The sequence below is a fragment of the Brienomyrus brachyistius genome, unplaced genomic scaffold, assembly GCF_023856365.1.
Source record: "Brienomyrus brachyistius isolate T26 unplaced genomic scaffold, BBRACH_0.4 scaffold47, whole genome shotgun sequence".
In the NCBI taxonomy this organism is placed as follows: Eukaryota; Metazoa; Chordata; class Actinopteri; order Osteoglossiformes; family Mormyridae; genus Brienomyrus; species Brienomyrus brachyistius.
The window spans coordinates 1,909,487-1,928,918 of record NW_026042322.1 but is presented as its reverse complement, the minus strand read 5'-3'; the positions used below and the strand labels follow the sequence as shown (position 1 = coordinate 1,928,918).

The following is a 19,432-nucleotide window of genomic DNA, read 5'->3' as shown; positions in this document are numbered from 1 at the left end:
AACAACGAAACGTGTCCTCTGTATTTAACCCATATGTGACGTCATGACATGAGCAGCTAATTCAGCACCTGGGGCGCAGTGCTTGGGGGCAGTACCTTGCTCTTGTGGTGCCTTGCTGGTCGGGGATTCGAACCTGCAGTCTTTCAGTTACAAGTGCGCTTCCCTAACCATTAAGCTACCTCTGCCCATATGTATGTACCTGTATACTGTGTCTGTTGTTCAACTGGGCTGGAAGAAGGAACGCCTACAGGTTGTCATCTTATTACTATGCCGGGCAGAACAGTGTCTGCCTTTGTGCTAAACAGAGCACCATTATTTCTCCACATGGCCCTGCTGCTCCTGTGGGTGCCGCCATAGCGCCACAGCTTTTGGCTTTGGAAAGTACCATCGTGTCGTTTCAGGGCCCCCACGCGTGATTGAAAATGTGGCAGAGATCAGAGTTTTGTTCGTGATTTGAACAAGTGTGTGTGTGTGTGTGTTATGGGAGTGTGAAGGTTCCATGAGGCTGGCTGAGGTTCCACAGTTCTTCAGGATGTCATTTTAATGGTACCACATTTTCTTCTGTAGTTCCTTTTGGAGAAGGTTGCTGAGAACTACAACCTTAGAATAGTTTCCCTCTCTCTCTCAGCTTGGAGGCCACAGTTGAATGTTTAGGTTTAGATGCTCGATTCCCCTCTCAATCCCGCCCACTTAGGCATTTGTGGACCAACACTTAGGGTGTGCCCCACTAAATGGAGGGTGAAGCCTTCCACTCACTGATACCCCTCTGTGTTCTAATAGTGGTCACATCATTGACCCTTGTGGACCTAAATTTGCCAGCTTTCACGGGAGCGTGGGTCGATATTTAATAATGCAGGGGAAGTAATATTTGCTTATATGTTCGTTCAAGTAAAAGTGGTGTAAATAGCGGCTGCGTTGGTGAATACGAGCGGAATCCATGTTTGATTAAGATAACGGTCTGTCGTGCCTCCCTGGAGTCGTGTGTATTTGCCTGACGCAAAATAAGGGCTCTGAATGATTGAAACAAAATTAATGTGAAATGAGTCATTCATTAGTGTTACACTTAATTTCCTGTCAATTAGCTTAGTGCTCTTTGATAATGAAAATACATCAATTTAAAGATACATCTGTACAAAATTGAATTCAGTAAATAAAAAAATAATGGGATAAATTCTTTTTCCATGGTAACTCCATGATATCCATCCATCGTCTAACCCTGCTTATCCCAGTTAGGGATTCTGGGGGCCCTAGAACCTCAGGCAGAATAGGGCACCACAAATATATATTTATGAATGATTTGAAGGGAGAAAAATGCCAGTTCCAAGGTGGTGTGCCAGCTTTATTGAAACACATCCCCAAAAGCTGATTATCTCTGATTTTGACAGTAAAACGGACCAGGTTTATTAAAACTGAAGTAACTGCCCAATTGAGGCCAGTTTTTTTTGCTAATTAGCTCTAGATTTCTGAAAGTAAGTATTTATAGCAAAGCACAAGATGGTAGTAAATAGCAGGAAGGTTGGCCTCTTCTGAGCCGGTCGTCATGCTGCCTTTTCAGGCCAGGCGATCTTTTGAGCCAGGCCTCATACTGCCTCGCATCAGGCTGGGAGGTCTTCTGAGCCGGCTCTAATGTTCCCTCACGTCAGGCCGGGCGGTCTTCTCATTCAGCCCGCTTTTAGTCTCTTGACAGCACATGCTTTATTGTTCTGGTTAATGTTCTTGTCAGCCTTGAGTAATATTCTGAAGCTTTGATTGAGCAAATTGTATTCTTTTTAATCTCTCCCCTACCAACAGGGATGCGTATGATGCTGCCGCCTCTGTGGAGCATCGCCTCTGTTTATCGCTTCACTTCTCCTTCCTCAGTCATGTGGAGGCTGGTCGCTCGATAGGGCTCGGAGGATTCTGCTTTTCTGCTTTTGCAGTTAACAAAACTCATTGGTGCAGAACTGGGGAAAACCCAGGGAATGGTACATATCCTTATGCATATTGCATATACTTGCATATTGCATGCATGAGAGCAAAGCTTGGAATCTGAGCGCAGGGTCCAGCTAGCATGCAGCACTGGGTATCCAGGGGTTTAGGGCCTTACTGAAAGATGCAATAGCAGCACCAGTCTGCTGGCCCCGGGACTCGAAGTGGTAACCTTGAAATTACGGGCACAGAATCCTAACTCATTAAGCCACACACTGTCCTACTTCTGCTCATCGTGATCATAGATTTCTGTATAAGCATGGTGGTAGCAGGTTTTCGTAAAATCCCTAATGATGGAAGCAGTTGCAGGAGGTAAGGGTTTGGTAGCATTTCAATGGGAGAAGATTAGGAATTGCTGTTTTCCATGCCGGTTCCCCTTGCTGCGGTTAACTGTACATTTTGTCACTGTGTTCAGATGGGCTTACTTGCGTGTTCATATGTTCTTTTGCGATTGTTGGTTCTTGAGCTTTTCACAGGCTGGCTTATTGAACTGTTTGGAGTAAGCTTTCTTTGAGGGGTTTTGAGTGGGCTTGTTTAAATACGCTGTTTGAATTGCTTTAGTTGACATTTTAATAGTACGCTCAAAAGTCGGGTTAAACAAGCCTGCTTGTATAAAGCTTTTCCTCAGTCGGTGAAGCGTAGTTGGTGTATAATTGACTTTCTGAACAACAGTCAGGCTGCATTAGGATGGCTATTTAGGTCTGTGTGTAAGTGAAAGATTTTCATGATGAACATAAATTGTAATACGTGGCACTCATCTCCAGCTGTATTGGTGTACAGTTAAAACTAATTTAAAAGTAAACTCACTTTCAAGGCCAAGGGAGTCTCGTTACTCAGCATTCCTTGGGCAGCGGTTTAAAAAAAAAAATAGCAGGTGTGTTCTCGCAGAAACCAGTTCTCCATCAAGGATGTAGATGCATGCACATGCTGTATGATGTGTAGAATGCTCTTGGCACTTCTACGGTCTTCGCTGCTGTTTCCTCGGGCCACAGACGGGTACAGAGAGCACCCCGAGCACAGATGCCACAGTCTCTGGTATAAAATTCTGTCCGACAGCCTGCCCGGGAATTAGGCTTCAATGGGTGTTTGCTGCAGAGGCTATTCATGTTGCTTTTATGGGAGTCAAGAGATGGGCATTTAATAGTGTGTACCCTGGCAGTGAGACACAAACCCGCACCCAGTCACCTGGAGTCCTCCAAAGCCCGCTGGGATTTATGCTGGTGAAGGTCACTTTGTGTTTTTTAGTACTTACTGCCTTTGGGAAGCTCAGGTAATTTAATACTGACTGTGATGGGCAATCTAGCAGTACCGCCTGTATCGGACCCTGCCCCGCACAATTGGGCCTTTTCCTGCTCTGGCCTAGTGCCTGGCTGAGTGCTCGTCTCTAACGTGACCGCCTGTGGTTGTCTGCTCACTTCCAGTCCACTTCGTGGTGGAGCAGCCTTATTTATCTAACTGGTACTCTGACATTATTAATTTACACCATCGCCCGGTGAGCTGGCCGGCTAGCTTTTCCTAAAACGGATCCGGTGACGGTTGCAACAAAGAGCTCGTGCTGTGGAATGAAGGAGAAAAGTGGGGGGTTGGAGACGTCGGCTGTGACGTGGGACATGACATGACACACACGTTTGCGGTTGTGTGAAGCGTTCTCCAAAAACCTCTTCTTTGCTGTTTTAACAGGGTGGGGGGGATTGGGTTACCATAGATACGCGGACCGGATATGGCCCAGTCGTGATTCCGTTTTGCTCTATTCGTGGAGTGATTTGTTTTGTGGATGAAAAATGGAGGTGTTTAACAGCTACCAAAGTTTGCTGGAGGTAAAAATGTGTCGTAAAAGCTTTTAACTAGTTCGCTCAATTCAAATGAAATGTTTTGACTCTGTACTTCTACAATTAATTTTAGTAATTATATGCGCTACTCATTTGATTAGGACGCGTGATCATTAAAGTACCAGAGTTTATGTCTGTGGCTACAGTAACGGAATTACAGTGGAATCTGGCTACGGTTTGAAATGAGCTGACTATTTTTGCTTGAAGTGCTATCAGTTCTCTGCTGATTTATCACAACTATCAAATTATACTGCATAATGGGTTGCTCCCTTCACCCAATACATGACATATTGGTAACGGAATTACCTCTGCTATAGAATATATGATATGCTTCAGAAATACTTCTAACATCTTCCTGAAGAAATTTGTTAGCCTTGCCTTTGTTTTTGTGGAAATATAAAAAATGATAGTTGATGATGTTTTCCTCCTCTAGTGCCTGGTTGTAATAAACTGAGAAAATCTGCAGTGTTCACACTGATAGCATAGCAGCTGGTCTCATCCCTGCCAGATGTATGCGAGCCGTCTTTTGGTGACACATTAGCTAAGGATCTGCATAGGATTTAAAACATCTAAATCATGCCTGTAGGGTTTAAAGTGACACACTTTAAGTTGTGGCTGTGTTAGAGTGACTCTAAATTCGGCTATTTATACCATCGTATTCGATTGTTGCTTAGTTGTCATTCATGGTTATAAAATTGTCAATGTCCCTCAAACACTCGGCGATGTTGAGAGAGGATTTTAATTTGTTTTTTGTCCCAAATCTGATCTTACTGTGTGAAACAAGCTAATTATTCACCAGAGAGGGATCGATAGCTGACGTATTATAATTGGGATGAAACTGAACTACTTAAGAAGTCTGAATGCTCTCAGGGTTGTCTTAGTGGGTGGCAGCAATGGTTTTGAATGCCGTTGTGTTAGTCGGTCAGTTTTTTTTTATTTATGAGTTCCTGTTACTGTCTTTCTAAATTAGTCTAAGTCTGAATGCTCTCTGTGAAAGCTGAGTTGATCCATTTCTTTGTTCAATGCCCGGCAGCAGAAATCAACATAGATCTATCCACGATGTAATTAAGCTGCTTGTCCCACAGATAATATTTAATCTGGACCTAAAATAGCTAGGAGCTACTGAGGGAGACTTCAGGTCAGTGTGATGGTTAGGGAGGATTCAGCTGGGAGGCGACACAATTAAATCAAGCAGAAGGGAGACGACTTAGTGCCTTAGTACCTTAAGTACTAAGGCTGTATGTGTCGGGGCCTCCCAAAATGGCGTCCTCATCGTCGCTGCGTCATTGCAACAAGGCCGTACCCTCCTGGGCTACCCCAGCTGGTAATTAGAGCCATTCCCTCAGTGTTTAAAAGCAGAAAGTGGAAACCAGAGACTGTGTTTACAGGGCAGCAGGCAGTCCTGCTGCCAAGGAAATGGGTCGCAATCACCAGGAAGTTACTGGTTCCAGTCCCCATAGTACTCGATTACCGATGCGGTGACTCCGCTGCAGTACAGTACGTGCAGCAGCACGGGAAATTGCGGAGTATGCGAATCCTTAGCACTAGCACGTAGGGCGGTAGTTCAGGAAGCGGGCATGCCGTAAAGGTGGCAGCCATTGGCCTGTCTGTCTCTCTCAGCTCGGTGCTTAACTTCTCCGGTGAAGTCCTCTGAAAAGGTCACTCTGATAAAATCTGTGTAATGAATGTTTCCAGTGGGGAAGCAGTGACAGACTGCGTCGACCGTCCCCTCCCCCCAACTGAAGCATCAAGCACTTCTGAGCCGACCTTGTGGGGATTTCGCCTTCTGCTCTTGTGGACGATGTACGCGACACAGGCGTGCCCCCAAGAGCCTGAGTAAATTGGATTAGCTGAAATGCCTAAGCATTTCGTTAGACTGCTGGGGCGGGGGGTGTATTGTCCTTAAGCTTGTGGGTAAATAATAAGCAAGGTTGGGGCAGAGGATGCAATGCAAAGTGGCTGTGGCTTCCGTCATTTCCTGATGAAACGGCTTCAGGGACAGCACCCATGTCACGGTCCCCGCCTCAGTCCGCACCGCATTTCCGGTAGCCGTCCGGAGACGTGATGGATTTCTGACTCTGTGAGCGTGTCACTGCCATAAATCAGCGGACGGCTGTGCCGGCAGGCCGCGTCAGCACCGGCGAGCGAGTGGGCCCCGCCGTAATCATGGCCTGGGAATGCAAATGGGACCAGTCACCGGCGATTTATGAATGCCGTCTGGGTGCGCTCAGAAAACCGACTGGGATATTTGAGGGGGAGATTATTTTCAGTGGGATGTTTTATTTATATATTTATGAGGTTTAATGTTTGGATTTTTTCAGTGACCCCCCCCCCCCCCCCCCAAGCTATAATCTGCTGGCCCCAGCGGCTGTCTGACTTCTTGCTGGAGGAGTAGCTATATGCATCTCACCTCCTGCCAATCACTGCTCCTCCCCCCTGATAGCACACTTTGCTGTCAGGCCGAAAGGGATTTATTTTCCTGCAGACCTCCGACCAAATTGTTTCCGCCGCCTTCCTGATTGCTAGGGATGGCGATCATTCTTCAGGCCCGTCGCCTCCATGTCGATCTGACGCCAGTAACTGACAAAATTAATTCTGCTGACAGCATTGTTGCTTTCATGCCGTCCTCTGTCAGGCCAGGGTCAATCATAAGAGTGACATCAAACTATTAAACAGTGACAAACCTTGACATTTTATAGCTAACGTTATATATTCTCCCTCACAAGCATTTTTTTTTTCTTTAACTATCAACTGCCGTTCCCTGCCCTCCACCTCCTATCCCTGGCCCGTGTTGGACGTCTGAGTGATATGAGCTTCGGACTGGTGTGTGTGTTCATAGTTGTTTTGCGCAAAGAGGAGTACTGGAGACAGGACTTGATAAAAGGCCTTGTTTGTGTGTCAGAAGAAGTGAGGCATTTTTACATTTGTGATGTGAAGTTTCATAGCGAAAGTGGATTGACACACAAAACATTTACATTTAATTTAGCCGGTGCAGGCGATGTACATTTTTAAGAAAGCGGGTTTAGTCAGTGCATGGAACAATTGGGGGTTAGGGGCCTTGCTCAGGGGCCCAATGACAACACCACTCTGCCGGCCCTGGGATTTGATCTGGCGATCTTTCTATCATAGGCACAGCATCCTAACACGCTGAGCTGCACACCCCCCCACAAAGCATAAGATAATTCATTGTGGGAAGGTATGTGTCGTTTGAGATACATATGCGGTTCTCGCTTATACTCGTGTAATGTTTAGTTGCACTTATCATGCTTTCATTTAAAGGGTTGGGAGTTCCAGGCTCCCGTAATTGAATTTCAGATCCTTCCTTGTTTTGGTTCCGAGTGAGAACCTTCCAAGTAGCGAATGGTTATTGGGAACACAAGGCCAGCATCTGTTCATGGGCTTTTGTTCCTCGGTGATGCTTCAGGGCATCAGAGAAGCAGATGTTTGAAAAATCCTTTTGTGGCTCATTGGTTCGGGTATGGCTATCCTGATTAGGACCTGGGAGACTGAGGGTGGTCATTTCACTGTCTGTACTGCAGACCTCAGTGGGTGATCTAGCTCTGTTTTCAACCTGGCCTTGCTTTTTTTAAGGTTTGTTCAGATTTTTTGGAAAATGGGTCAGTGTAAATGTCAGGCACCATTGGTAATGTTTTGTGGCGTATTGAGGGTGCCGCGCGGTTTGTTGTGGGGCAGTGGTGTGTGTGTGGTTGGGGGGGGGGGGGCCACGTGTGCTAATATATCCCCAGCATCGCTGCTGCTTTCAGGGCATATTGTAACCTGGTGGTCCCCTTTTGTCCTCTCGCTTCCTAGCTGGTGGGAGGCCATTTTGACCTGGAGATGAACTTCATCATCCAGGAGGTGGACAGTATCGGGTGCATGGTGGAGCTGCTGGACCGCTGTGAGCCTACCTGCCAGGCAGAGGTGTGGAGCATCTTCACGGCCATCCTGAAGAAGAGTGTCCGCAACCTTCAGGCGTGCACCGAGGTTGGCCTCATTGAGATGGTGCTGACACGCATCGACAAGACGGAGAACATGATCGCAGGTTGGTCTTCTGCTATGGCCCTTCTCCCATTTCACAAACTGACCTGCTGGGATGTGACTCCCTGGGAAGTATGGCAGGGGCCTCGCCAGATTGGTTATCATCAAATCTCTTATTATGCTTTAAATTGGGGTTGATATTTCCCAGTGGCGAGGAGGAGACAGTGGTGAGCCAGTAAGCAACAAACACACCCAGTGGAAACCTCGATCTGGGACTGGCTGGGTCTTCTTGAGCTGCTCCCGTCGCTGGTTGGTGCTGCCTTTGGATATGGGTTGTGTCATATGGTCTTACTGCCCTGGGGGCTGGGGGGTTGCCGTCTCTTGCACTTTCTTAAATAAAATTGCTGAATACTCTGTGACTGGTTGAAACGAAATCTTGGTCTGGATTTTTATTTTCTGCACCTGAACTACCCACCTCTGCTCATGGCTATGAATGCTAGGAATTATACTTCATGCAAACCACTCACCCTAGACCCCTCTCGACATTCCTCATCCTGCCCCAGAGTGCATGGAGACATCGACCAGTCTCTGTATAATGTCAGAGATGTGCCGGGAATGTCAAAAGCCACTGTCCCCTCGGTAGCAGGCCTTTGCTTTCACATTCTCGGAATTATCCATCTCAGTTTTAATGCATCTTCAGGTGTTTGATGTAAGTGCCCTCCCTGTAGGTCAAGGTCAAGCAGCCCCTCTGTTCCCCGAAGATCCCATTTCCCAGGTCTCCTTGATTGTGAATCCTGCCTGGGGCTTCAGATAAAGCTCTTAAACAGGCTGGCTCCCGATGAACCTTTAAGTGCGAAGTGCCTTTTCAGACACGACTTTTGACGCGTGTCCTTTCGCACCACAGACCTGATGGTCGACATGTTGGGAGTGCTGGCCAGCTACAGCATAACGGTCAAAGAACTGAAGCTGTTCTTCAGCAAGCTTCAGGGAGAGAACGGACAGTGGGTATGTGCATATTCATGTTTCCCGGATGTCTGCTCGTATCTGCTATGATGGTTCGCTGATTGCCCAGCGTGTGCATTTGTAACAAGATGGGCGATGCGTCTAACAAACTGATGGTGAGGTGAGGGAGAACGTGGAATAAGGTTACCAGTATGATGCATTAGTCCCAGAGACTCAATACCTGTGAATAGAAAAGTAGGGACGGTGTGTGGCTCAGGACACCGTGCTACTGACCAGAAGGTCACCGGTTCAAGTCCTGCTGTCAGTGGAGTGATGTCACCATTGGGCCCTTGAGCAAGGACCTTAATATGAACTGTTCCTGGCATTGTCTGTCTCTGCTTACTGCGTTGTACATTGCTTTAGCTAAAGCATCTATATCAATGAATGTAAATTATCTGTGTTTTTACTGTTCTGGTGAAGTAAATGGGTTTAGCTTCTGTGCCACTCGCAGCTTTACTTGTGCCATTAGCCGTTTGGTTATTGACAGCTTATTTAGGAAACGTAATCATAGAACTATACAAAAATTTATCAGTGAAGGGTAAAATTAATTCTGACACAAGGGCCGATGATGAAGTCCCTCCCTCGCATCGCGTCTTTGATTTTCAGACTCCATGCCATAAACGCCCACCATTTCTTGAGGTTGTCGTTGACATCTGATATGTCAGATGTTCTGGATGTTAACATCCCTGTACCTGCCTGTTTCACGGTGGGTGGGCGTGTGTGTGCAGTGCTCTGACTCCTCCCCTCCTGTGCCACCCCCCCCCAGCCGCCCCATGCTGTGAAGCTGCTGTCGGTGCTGAAGTCAATGGCCCACCACAGCGGCCCGGACTCTTTCTTCAGCTTCCCGGGGAAGACGGCAGCAGTGAGTGTGCTTCTCGAACTCCTCTATCTTTCTTGGTGGTTGCTCTTGAAATTACCAGGGAATTTTTGATCATTTGAAGTCATCTGTACTGAGAGTGTCGGCTTGTGTTGATAGGAGAACTGCACAGCAAGGCCGCAGACTGGCTAATGTTATCCGTAGCACCATCTGGATGTCATGTGAAATGGCCGTGAATTTCTCCCACAATTCGCCGGCTGACTGATGCTAGCCTAGTTACCTTATCTCTGCCTCTGTTCATGGCTGAAACTAGTGCATGAAGTCAGGCTCGCATCGCCAGATCCCATCGTCATGGTAACAAGCGTGCCCGTGCGCGTGTCTCCGAACTCCCCTGCAAGACTTGTATTTGTAATCCCACCCCAAGTAACCCTGTAGCTCCCTAAGCTGAAGCTTAAGTCACGTTTTAAATGTGATAAGACTTAACGCTGGTCTGAAGCCGATAACCTTCCCAGTGCAAAAATAAATAAAAAAAAAAAAAAGCAGAGATCGTTTTACTGTTTCTCATCCGCTGAACGGACATTGAGAAACAGCTGGTCCTCACTGCTAGGAAGCAGATGAGCATCACAACTGGAGCCTGTCGGTGCCAATAATAGGCTGAGTCTCCCTGGGGTTTCACCTGTTGTGATTTAAAAAAAAAGACAACATCCTTTTTGTGTCATTGTGAGTGAAATGAGGGTGGGACCTTGGAATGGGTAATCTTCTCCTCTGCAGAAGACCCCTGAACTAGCCAGTTTAACAGCTGATACCGTCGGCCTCCTTAGCTATTAATTTAGCTGGCTGTGTCACTCCGGTCATAACAGGGCTGTTACAGGCAGTGACAATCTGTGCAGAATAGGCTGTTGATAGAATCGACACTCGATCAAGAAGCAGAGAGAGCCGTCGCCTGAAAGGAGTGAGGGCGGGGAGATCGGTGATGTCGGCCAAGTGGGATGGCTGCCATGAACACCATGATGAGAGGGGAAACCGCCGCATTGAGAGGCAGCCTTTCCTCGGTGTGTCTCCCTGTGCAAAGTTCAGATTTTTGCTTTGGCAGTAGTGAAAATCAGCTGCATGGAGACACAGCCGGGGGTACAGAAAAGGATGTTTTTGTTAGGTAGCCAGTGACGGAATTCGGAAATCTTGTTGCCGGTAAGCTAACGTGCTGTGCTTTCTAACGCCTTATTCCTGGATCCTTTGTGCTGATACTGTTTCTTCAGGCTCGTCTGGGCAGTAGACTAACCACGGTGCACTGTTTCTGTGTAGCGAGGATGTGTGACTAGGAATACCTCTGACTGTGGCATGAAGGGACATCCTGTGGGGGGGCGGGGGGGGGGTTCCTGTGTCTGCCAGGAAGTAAGAGGGAGGAGGGAGCGTGCTTCTCAGCCATGTTTCCTGACTGGCCTGGAAGCGGCATGCCCGCCCCCCCCCCCCCCCCCCCCCACACACACAGAGGATGCGTGTGAAACAGCATACTGAAGATGATGGGAAAACAATGCATGGTTCAAAATGGTGTCAGCGCAGATGGGAATCAGGAAAGAGTCAGAAGAGGGAGCTTCAAGGGCAGCGATTTTTACCTCAAATAGCGCGGTTTTGACAGGTTACTTGTCTTCGCTTTTTTTTTTTTTTAAATCCCAGCCAATGACACTCGGACCTTGGGCTTGAACCAGCCAATCCCCAGGCTTTAAGTCCACGGTTTTAACATCCCTAACATACATGCATTTACAAGCATACCGTCTGTCTCGGGATTTCTTGTAGAATGATGTTTGTTGACGTCGTGTTTACACCCCCCCCCACCAGGCGATTGCTCTCCCACCCATCGCGAAGTGGCCGTACCAGAACGGCTTCACCTTCCACGCCTGGCTACGCATGGACCCCATCAACAACATCAACGTTGATAAGGACAAGCCTTACTTGTACTGGTAAGTGTCAAGGTCCCCAGTTCAAAGCTTGGAGCTGGTGTTCCTGATTTGCAGTCACGTGACCAGCGTCATGTGCCATTTCCCTCCAGGTCTATTGGTAGGTTGTTGTTCTTTTCAGGCTTGTGGGCTCCCTGCAGTATCATTGCTGTTTTATGCGATCCTGCGTTCTCCAGATCCGATGAGATTTGTGTCCCTTTCTATTCGGAATCCTTCCGTTACAGAGATGATCAGCCATGATAAATTTGAGTGTTTCTAAGGGGTAGCATGAGGTGCCAGGGAGTAGCGTGCGGCAGGCTCTGCAGGATCTGGAAACTAAAGGCGGGCGCTGCCAACTGCTTGATGTACGGTCTCCATGGAAACGGGACAGTTTAACTACTGTAACACGTCTTTCAATGTTGTAAATCCCTTAATGTTTTTCCTTAACTAAGGAAAGCTTTAAGGGGTTCTGTGCAATGCCCTTAAATAAATCTCTTAGCTACGGAGAAATTAAACCTTAAGTGTCATACTTAAGGGGAAAACTTAAGGTGTTTTGTGCAACCGGCCCCTTGAACTAAGGAACACAGCTGTGTCTCAGCTGCTGGGTGTAGAAGCCCTACCTCTGTGATCACTGATTTTGTCAAAACCTTGCTAAAGAGTAGTAAATCAGGCCTGCTTTGGCCCATTTTCAGGCAGCAAGTTAATTTCTACCGAAAATTTAATTTACAGAAAACTGGATTGTGGAATTTTTTTTATGCCACTTAATACATATTCCTGGATGTGCAGTAGGAATTTAAGTCTTACAAGCTGATAGTCTTGGAAATACTATTGTTTGGTTCATGTCATCAGTGAGACCACAGAAAGGATGAATATCTGTAAAACATGCCCGTGCCGCACCGTGAGTGGGTCGGATGTCACGGGCTGCCACCACTGGGCCAGCCTTAACACTGAAACGTGCCTCCCTGCCAGCTTTCGGACCAGCAAGGGTCTGGGCTACTCCGCCCACTTCGTCGGGGGCTGTCTGATCGTGACCTCACTCAAGTCCAAAGGCAAAGGCTTCCAGCACTGTGTGAAGTACGACTTCAAGCCCCAGAAGGTGGGTGTCTAGACCGATGCCTGTGTGAAATTAGGTGCAAATGTTCCATGATCAAATATGTAACTATGGCCTGATTGTTGAATTTCTGATTTAATATACCTAACCCAAGTTGTTTTAATGAAACACCTAGCTGTAGAAATGTGTGAAAATATTTAAAATGGCCATGAAATACATGTATGCCCTTTTTAATTTAGAATATTCTGCTTGGCAGTCAGTGATTGTGCAATAACAGACGGAGTGGAATCGAGCCGAACTGAGCTTGATTCGAGCACCTGCAGACAGCCCTACGCTCGGGGTGTGAATGGCCAATTTAGGGTCTATTATTCTCAGTTCATGGCTGTCATTTGTTACGTTTGGAGGGGAAAAAGAGTTCTTAAGATCCCAGGATGTGTTCAGCTTCTTAGGCGTTCCATTCACGATTCTCCGCAAGTGTTCTGGAATTGAAATAACCAATTTTCGTGGGGTAGGAGTCTGACCCTGCAAAGCGGTTTGACATGACTCTTGTGATTGAGTCGATACTCTTGATTTTAACAACAGAGTTACGGAGAGGCTGGGTTACGCTGGGCTTTTGAGCACAGCCCAATGTGTCGGTGTGATTTATGTTGCGAGTATTTGTGTTTTTCAGTGGTACATGGTGACGATCGTTCACATCTACAATCGCTGGAAGAACAGCGAGATCAGCTGCTATGTCAATGGGGAGTTGGCATCCTATGGCGAGATCACCTGGTTTGTCAACACCAGTGATGTAAGTATCACAGTCGGGTGTCTGTGTAGGAAGGTTGCATCCAGGAATAATGAGACTTGTACCTTTTTGCTGGTTTGTCAAAGATTTTTTTTGTATGTTTTCCAACTGCTGCAATGCTATGCAAGCTGTCATCTTTGAATTTTCCTGTGTCTGTGTGTCAGCAGTGGGTAATTCAGCTGCAGCAAGTAAAAGTCCAGGCCAAGATGTTCTTTCAACCAATCAGTTGATTATAGTCACAGAGAACTTAACTGGTTGGTTGAAACAAAATCTTAGTCTGGACTTTTACCCTCGGGACCTGAATTACCTGTGTGTGTGTGTGTGTGTGTGTGTGTGTGTGTGTGTGTGTGTGTGTGTGTGTGTGTGTGTGTGTGTGTGTGTGTGTGTGTGTGTGTGTGTGTGTGTGTGTGTGTGTGTGTGTGTGTGTGTGTGTGGGGCAAATGGTGGTGTACATAGACTGGCATACCATCCCATGCAGTCCCCTAGTGTCCTGTGCTGTTGGGATCAGGCTCAGCACAGCCCTTTCTTGGAGAAACAATATGGTTGGATGTCATACTTCACACTTTGTTCTGCTTGTCTAATATTTTGTTGGCAGACTGGCTTATTATATTACAACAGTGAAACTCAGCCCGTTATACTTAGCAATTCACCTAAAGTTTGTTTTGCTGAAGTTCACCAGCTTGCATCGCTCTGCTCACTGGCGCAGTTGACATATTCCAGATCTGCAACCCCCCACCCCTCCCCCCCCCCCCCGCCAGTTCAGTACTTTGTCAAGTCTGTTCTAGCAATCAGTTAGAACACCCCCCCGAGTTGTCAAAGGAACCCCTCCCTTCTGTGCTACGGGTAGATTTTAGGTGTGCCCCTCCAGGTACATGCTTTTCCTATGGCTACACTCGCTCAAATTTTAACCTCAAGCCTCATCAAAGAACTTCACATGGAAATGTCATGGAAATCCAATGGCCAGACTTGAGAACCTCTACAGTGGTGTAAAAGTGCCCCCGCCCTTGCGTACGGTCATAGTATCCTGGTAACTGAACCATTTCTCACTGCCTTGCCGACAGATGAGGCAGAGTAACGTTATTTATTTGCTTAGACACACTTATAAGGGTGACTTGCAGAGCTCAGAGTTTTCCCCGCCATTATGCAGCTGTACATTTAGTGCAGCAGTCGAAAGCAAACTGCAGCCCTCAGCTGTGCCTGAGACCCTCCCTCTAACGCTGACCAGACTCGCCAGCGTGCCTTTGTTGCTTTGCTCGACCGCGAGGGCCATTCGGTTAAAGCGAGCAAGACTCACGGTCCATTTGGTTACGCGAAGGCTTCCATTTGCAAAGGAGCGTCTGTAAGTCACGGGGATGTCAGCACGCAGACGGGCTCGGCTTGTCGACGGGTTTATTCTGGAGATGCGGCAGTCTGACTTGATGTACTGCATTATTATAGTCAGTGTGGGGCTGCTTTAATAAATAGTAATCTCTCTTGAAGGTATGTTGGATTCATACAGGAGATTGTCCCTTCCCCTTGCATTACATGTCTCTGCTCAGTCCTCTTGCAGGGTCTGAACATTAACATCAAGAGGGCGATGCTTGAGGGCAGACTGTCATCACTGTCGCTGTATTAGGGAATGCTTCACTGCTGTACTTACTGAGGCGATGAGCACTCTGCATAAAGCCCTGCTCGGACCCTGCTGAGCAAGAACACCTTTCCTCCTCTTCCAGACTTTTGATAAGTGTTTCCTGGGGTCCTCGGAGACGGCGGACTCCAATCGGGTCTTCTGCGGCCAGATGGGCGCGGTCTACCTGTTCAGCGAAGGCCTCAACGCTGCACAGATCCTGGCCATTTATCAGCTCGGGCCCGGCTACAAGGTACTGGCGAGCGAGGCGTCCTGCTAACTGTCGCCAACACGCTAGTGGGCTCCGAGTGATGCAAATGGCAAATTATGGCACACGTCTGCTGAAAACAAATTCAGAAAGGGTGCTGAACAAGTGAGCAGTTACTCATGTGGATGTCATTTGGCACTGGGGTGGGTTAAGCAAGGTTTTCTGCCGTCACTGTGAAATGTTACAAGGAGTCACCAATGGAAATTCACGTGCACCCATAGTACCGAGATGCTGTGAATGTTGTTTCTCATGAAGCAGCTCTTAAGACGTTTAGTACTCCAAAATTATCCAAGATCATGAGCATTAAAATACTTTCACATGTATTATTCTTGGCAACACAACTTTGTTTGCAGAACGATTAGATCATAACAACCTAGAGAAAAAGGGCAGGCAGAAATGGCTTGTTTTACTTAATTGCAGTATGGGGTTGTTAAGCAGAGATTTTAATCACAGCCATTCAGGAAACCACCACCCTGGGCCTAATAAACATTTGTAGAACTTGCAAACCTAATCCTGATCTGTCATGTTGGTATGGAAGCAGGTACAGTCTTTTTTTTTTTTTTATTGTCCCATAACTGGGAAAAGGGAATGATGGGTAATATGCAAAATCGTTGTGAATATGTAAGTAGAGAATGACTCATACCCACTGCGGTCTTTGCTGTGTGTTCAGCATTCCTGATGTGACTCCCCTCATGTGTACGATCACCCTCAGGCTTGTGCCTTTAAGGCCGTGACTGTGCAAGGTCACCAACTGCATGTCTGCTCCCCCCCCCCCCCCCCCCCCCCCCCGGCTGCAGGGCACCTTCAAATACAAGGCAGAGAGTGACCTCCTCTTCGCCGAGCACCATAAGATGCTCCTGTACGATGGCAAGCTGTCCGGCTGCATCGCCTTCACCTACAACCCACGTGCCACCGACGGCCAGCTGTGCCTGGAGTCCTCTCCCAAGGACAACCCCTCCATCTTCGTGCACTCTCCCCATGCCCTCATGCTGCAGGTTGGATTCCATTACCCCCGCCCCTGACTCCACCCATGACTCTGTCCTGCTCCTCCCTCCCCCAGTAGCTCTCCCACGGTATGCCTGTTCTGTTCTGTTTCAGCCTACAGCTGGGCCAGTTTGAGAGCTGACAGTGATGAGCTCAGTAATGAGCTCCGAAGGTTTATCTTGTTACCTGCATGTCTAATTAAAATGTAGAGCTCATATATGGGGGGGAAAAAAAAAACGAAAAAAAATTATCAGGTCACTGTAATAAACATTTACAGCTTGGTTGGGAAATTAGCCGTGATGCTTGTCTTGTGGGCAGCTTCCTGGGATGAATTTTACATGAAAGTGAACCGCAAGTAGGAGTCTCTGTGTTGTCAGGCGTCGTTAAGGTCGGCTCGCCTTGAAGGCGGCGTTCATTATTTTTATTAGAATAGCCTGCCAGGGCCGTCGCTTGATTGGACGTCCATGTGGAGGACGTTGTCAGCCTCTGGCGGGCCGAATTATCTGCTCTGCTTGTTCAGCATGAATTTTCATGTTCGTCACAGTGACCTCACTCATCGCAGTGCAGAGGCTGCATATTAGCTTACTGCCACGTTTGTTTAACAGGGGTGTGTCCTCTGCTTTGCTGTTTCTTCCTCCGTTTCCTCCTCCTCCTGCTCCCTCCCTCCCTCCCTTCCTCTCTCCCTTCCTCCCTTCCTCTCTCCCACACCAGCAAGAGGAATGACAAGGCAGATAAATTGCACTGAGCTCAGAACCAAGCAGACTTAGGTTTTGGGAAGTCTAATTGCTGCCTCATGCTGCCGGCAGCTCTCTGCCTAACGCCGCGACGCTCTGTCAGCTTCTGCGGCAGCACAGTTGATGGTTAATATCTGACTCCGGTGCGCCTTCGTGCGGCTGCTTTATTACTGCGCAGCGAGGGTGTCAGGTTCCAGGCGGATCTGTGGTCTTGTCATACGCTGACTCTGCCATCCGCCACCATTTGCCATCTGCACTGTTCTTGCACTGTTTCCTGAGCTCTTTATTTATCTTCGATATTTATTTATCATTTCTCCTACATCCCACTCTGCTGCTTCAGTCAATGTCCGTTCTAAACTTTCCTTCATCATTTTCCTTTGCATTGTCTCTCAGTGCTGTTGACCTTGCCCTGCCTGTCCATGCACTTTAAGTATGTATGTAGCACTGCGATCTCGGCAGTGTTATATTGCGTCGCCATATGCAGAGTACAGAATATGGTTGGTGTGACTGTAATGTCCCACTTGACATGACTTGACCTGACCTGGGTGCAGTGACTGACTGGTAGTCTCCCCGCAGGATGTGAAGGCTGTGGTGACACATTCTGTGCAGAGCGCCATCCACTCCATTGGGGGGGTGCAGGTGCTCTTCCCCCTGTTTGCACAACTGGACTACCTGCAGCACACCAGTGAGGAGCTGGACACCTCCGTCTGGTAGGGCCGGCCGCTTCAGCCTGTCTGAAAGGAGCATTTTTACTGAATGATGTAGACTAGATTTTGGAATGAAGACTCTCCAATGGCTGTTGAAGATGAAACATGCTGACACAGCCCTTAATCCCCCTCCCCTACAGCTGTACGCTCCTCTCCTTTGTCATGGAGCTCCTGAAGAACTCTGTGGCTATGCAGGAGCAGGTGTTGGCCTGCAAGGGCTTCCTGGTCATCGGCTACGCCCTGGAGAAGGTGAGGGGCCGGCTGGGCGTGTGGTGCCGACCCACAGCTGAGCAGTGTCTCAGGAGCCTGGTCTGTTTGACGTTGGAGGTGAAGTTAATGCTATGCTGCACGCTAGCACAGGGTGTTTTCCCAGTCACACAGAAAATAGAGCAGGATTCCCTGGAATTCCTTGCAGAAAAGTCATGATTGCAACACTGAAGGTGGATGAGTATGTCATGGTACATCCTGTGCCTTCTGTCGGTCAGACTTCTGTGCCATTTTACTTTTTTCGTGAGTCCCTTCCTTCTGGATAAATAGGGCGGCAGAGCTGACCCAGACATGCATAATTACCATCTGAATTTCCTGCCTGGGTGTGGTGTCTAAGCCAAAACGTCTGTCCTTGGGTCTCCCAGGGCTAGATGATGTTATCGCTCCTATTAGTCTCTCATGTTTGCCTTCAACCAGTCAGTGAGGCAGACGCCGGCTGCACTGCCCAGCCGGAGCGGTGTACGGGGCGGGCTGTCCGTGTCAGACCCCGGGGGAGGGTCTTGGCGAGCCAGCCCTAATATCCCAGATTCATGAAAATGGCTCGCAGCATGCAGGGTGCTGAGCATGTCGCTACTGGGAGAATCGCATCCCTCAACCCCAGCTGGTTTCTTTTTTTTATGGGAGATTGTAAAATGAAGGTCTGAGGTGGATTTGCGGAGGAGTTGTGTGTAATCTGAGCCTTTGGGATTCTTCCCCTGGAGGACAATGTAGTAATAACATCACGTGGCCGGTTTTAAGACCCCCCCCCCTCGTTCATCAAGGACAGCATAGTTTGCACCGTGAACCTTCTGAGCCCTTCCTCCCACCCTCAGCCCTGTGGCGGCACTGCCCTGCTTGTGCACTTGATTGTGAAATGTAGCGTTTCCGTCGGCGCCAGCTGGGGGGTGGGGCTTGGGGGTGGGGGGCTGCTGCGTGTCTCACAGGGCGCGTCTCCCTCAGTCTTCCAAAGTCCACGTGACCCGAGCCGTCCTGGACCTCTTCCTGGCCTTCGCCCGTTACCTGAGCAACCTGCAGAACGGGGTTCTCCTGCTGAAGCAGCTCTGTGACCACATCTTGTTCAACCCGGCCATCTGGATCCACGCGCCCGCCAAGGTACCTGGGACCCTGTGGGCTGTCCCGCCTTTGGGCCGCGGGTCCGACTTGCAGCACTATTCTTGCAGCAATCCCTCCCCGACCTCTGACCTCATCTGTCCCCCCCCCAACTCCGCCTGCGCAGGTACAGCTGACGCTCTACACCTACCTGTCCACGGAGTTCATCAGTACCGTGACCATCTACAACGCCGTCCGCAGGGTGGGCACGGTACTGCAGATCATGCACACGCTCAAGTATTACTACTGGGTGGTGAATCCACAGGACCGCAGTGGTGTGGTGCCCAAGGGCCTAGGTGAGACTGCGGGTGGGGCTCCATGCGTGATGACCTTTGTCTCCAGGAAACTGGGTTCTTCATCTCGTCACCCCTCGCTTGGATAGATGCCAGTCTCAGTGAAGCTTACTCAGTA

At 48.4% G+C, this 19,432-nt stretch overlaps 1 protein-coding gene across 1 annotated transcript in view; it reads left to right on the top strand.

Annotated features, from left to right (window-relative positions):
- lrba (LPS responsive beige-like anchor protein) overlaps positions 1 to 19,432 on the top strand; it is a 153,132-nt gene that overhangs the window by 7,795 nt on the left and 125,905 nt on the right. Inside the window, 12 exon segments of the mRNA XM_048999706.1 lie at positions 7,608 to 7,839; positions 8,680 to 8,780; positions 9,544 to 9,639; positions 11,431 to 11,552; positions 12,498 to 12,624; positions 13,250 to 13,369; positions 15,079 to 15,225; positions 16,038 to 16,235; positions 17,535 to 17,668; positions 17,806 to 17,914; positions 18,872 to 19,028; positions 19,153 to 19,317. Of these exon segments, the coding sequence (XP_048855663.1) occupies positions 7,608 to 7,839; positions 8,680 to 8,780; positions 9,544 to 9,639; positions 11,431 to 11,552; positions 12,498 to 12,624; positions 13,250 to 13,369; positions 15,079 to 15,225; positions 16,038 to 16,235; positions 17,535 to 17,668; positions 17,806 to 17,914; positions 18,872 to 19,028; positions 19,153 to 19,317 (1,708 nt within the window).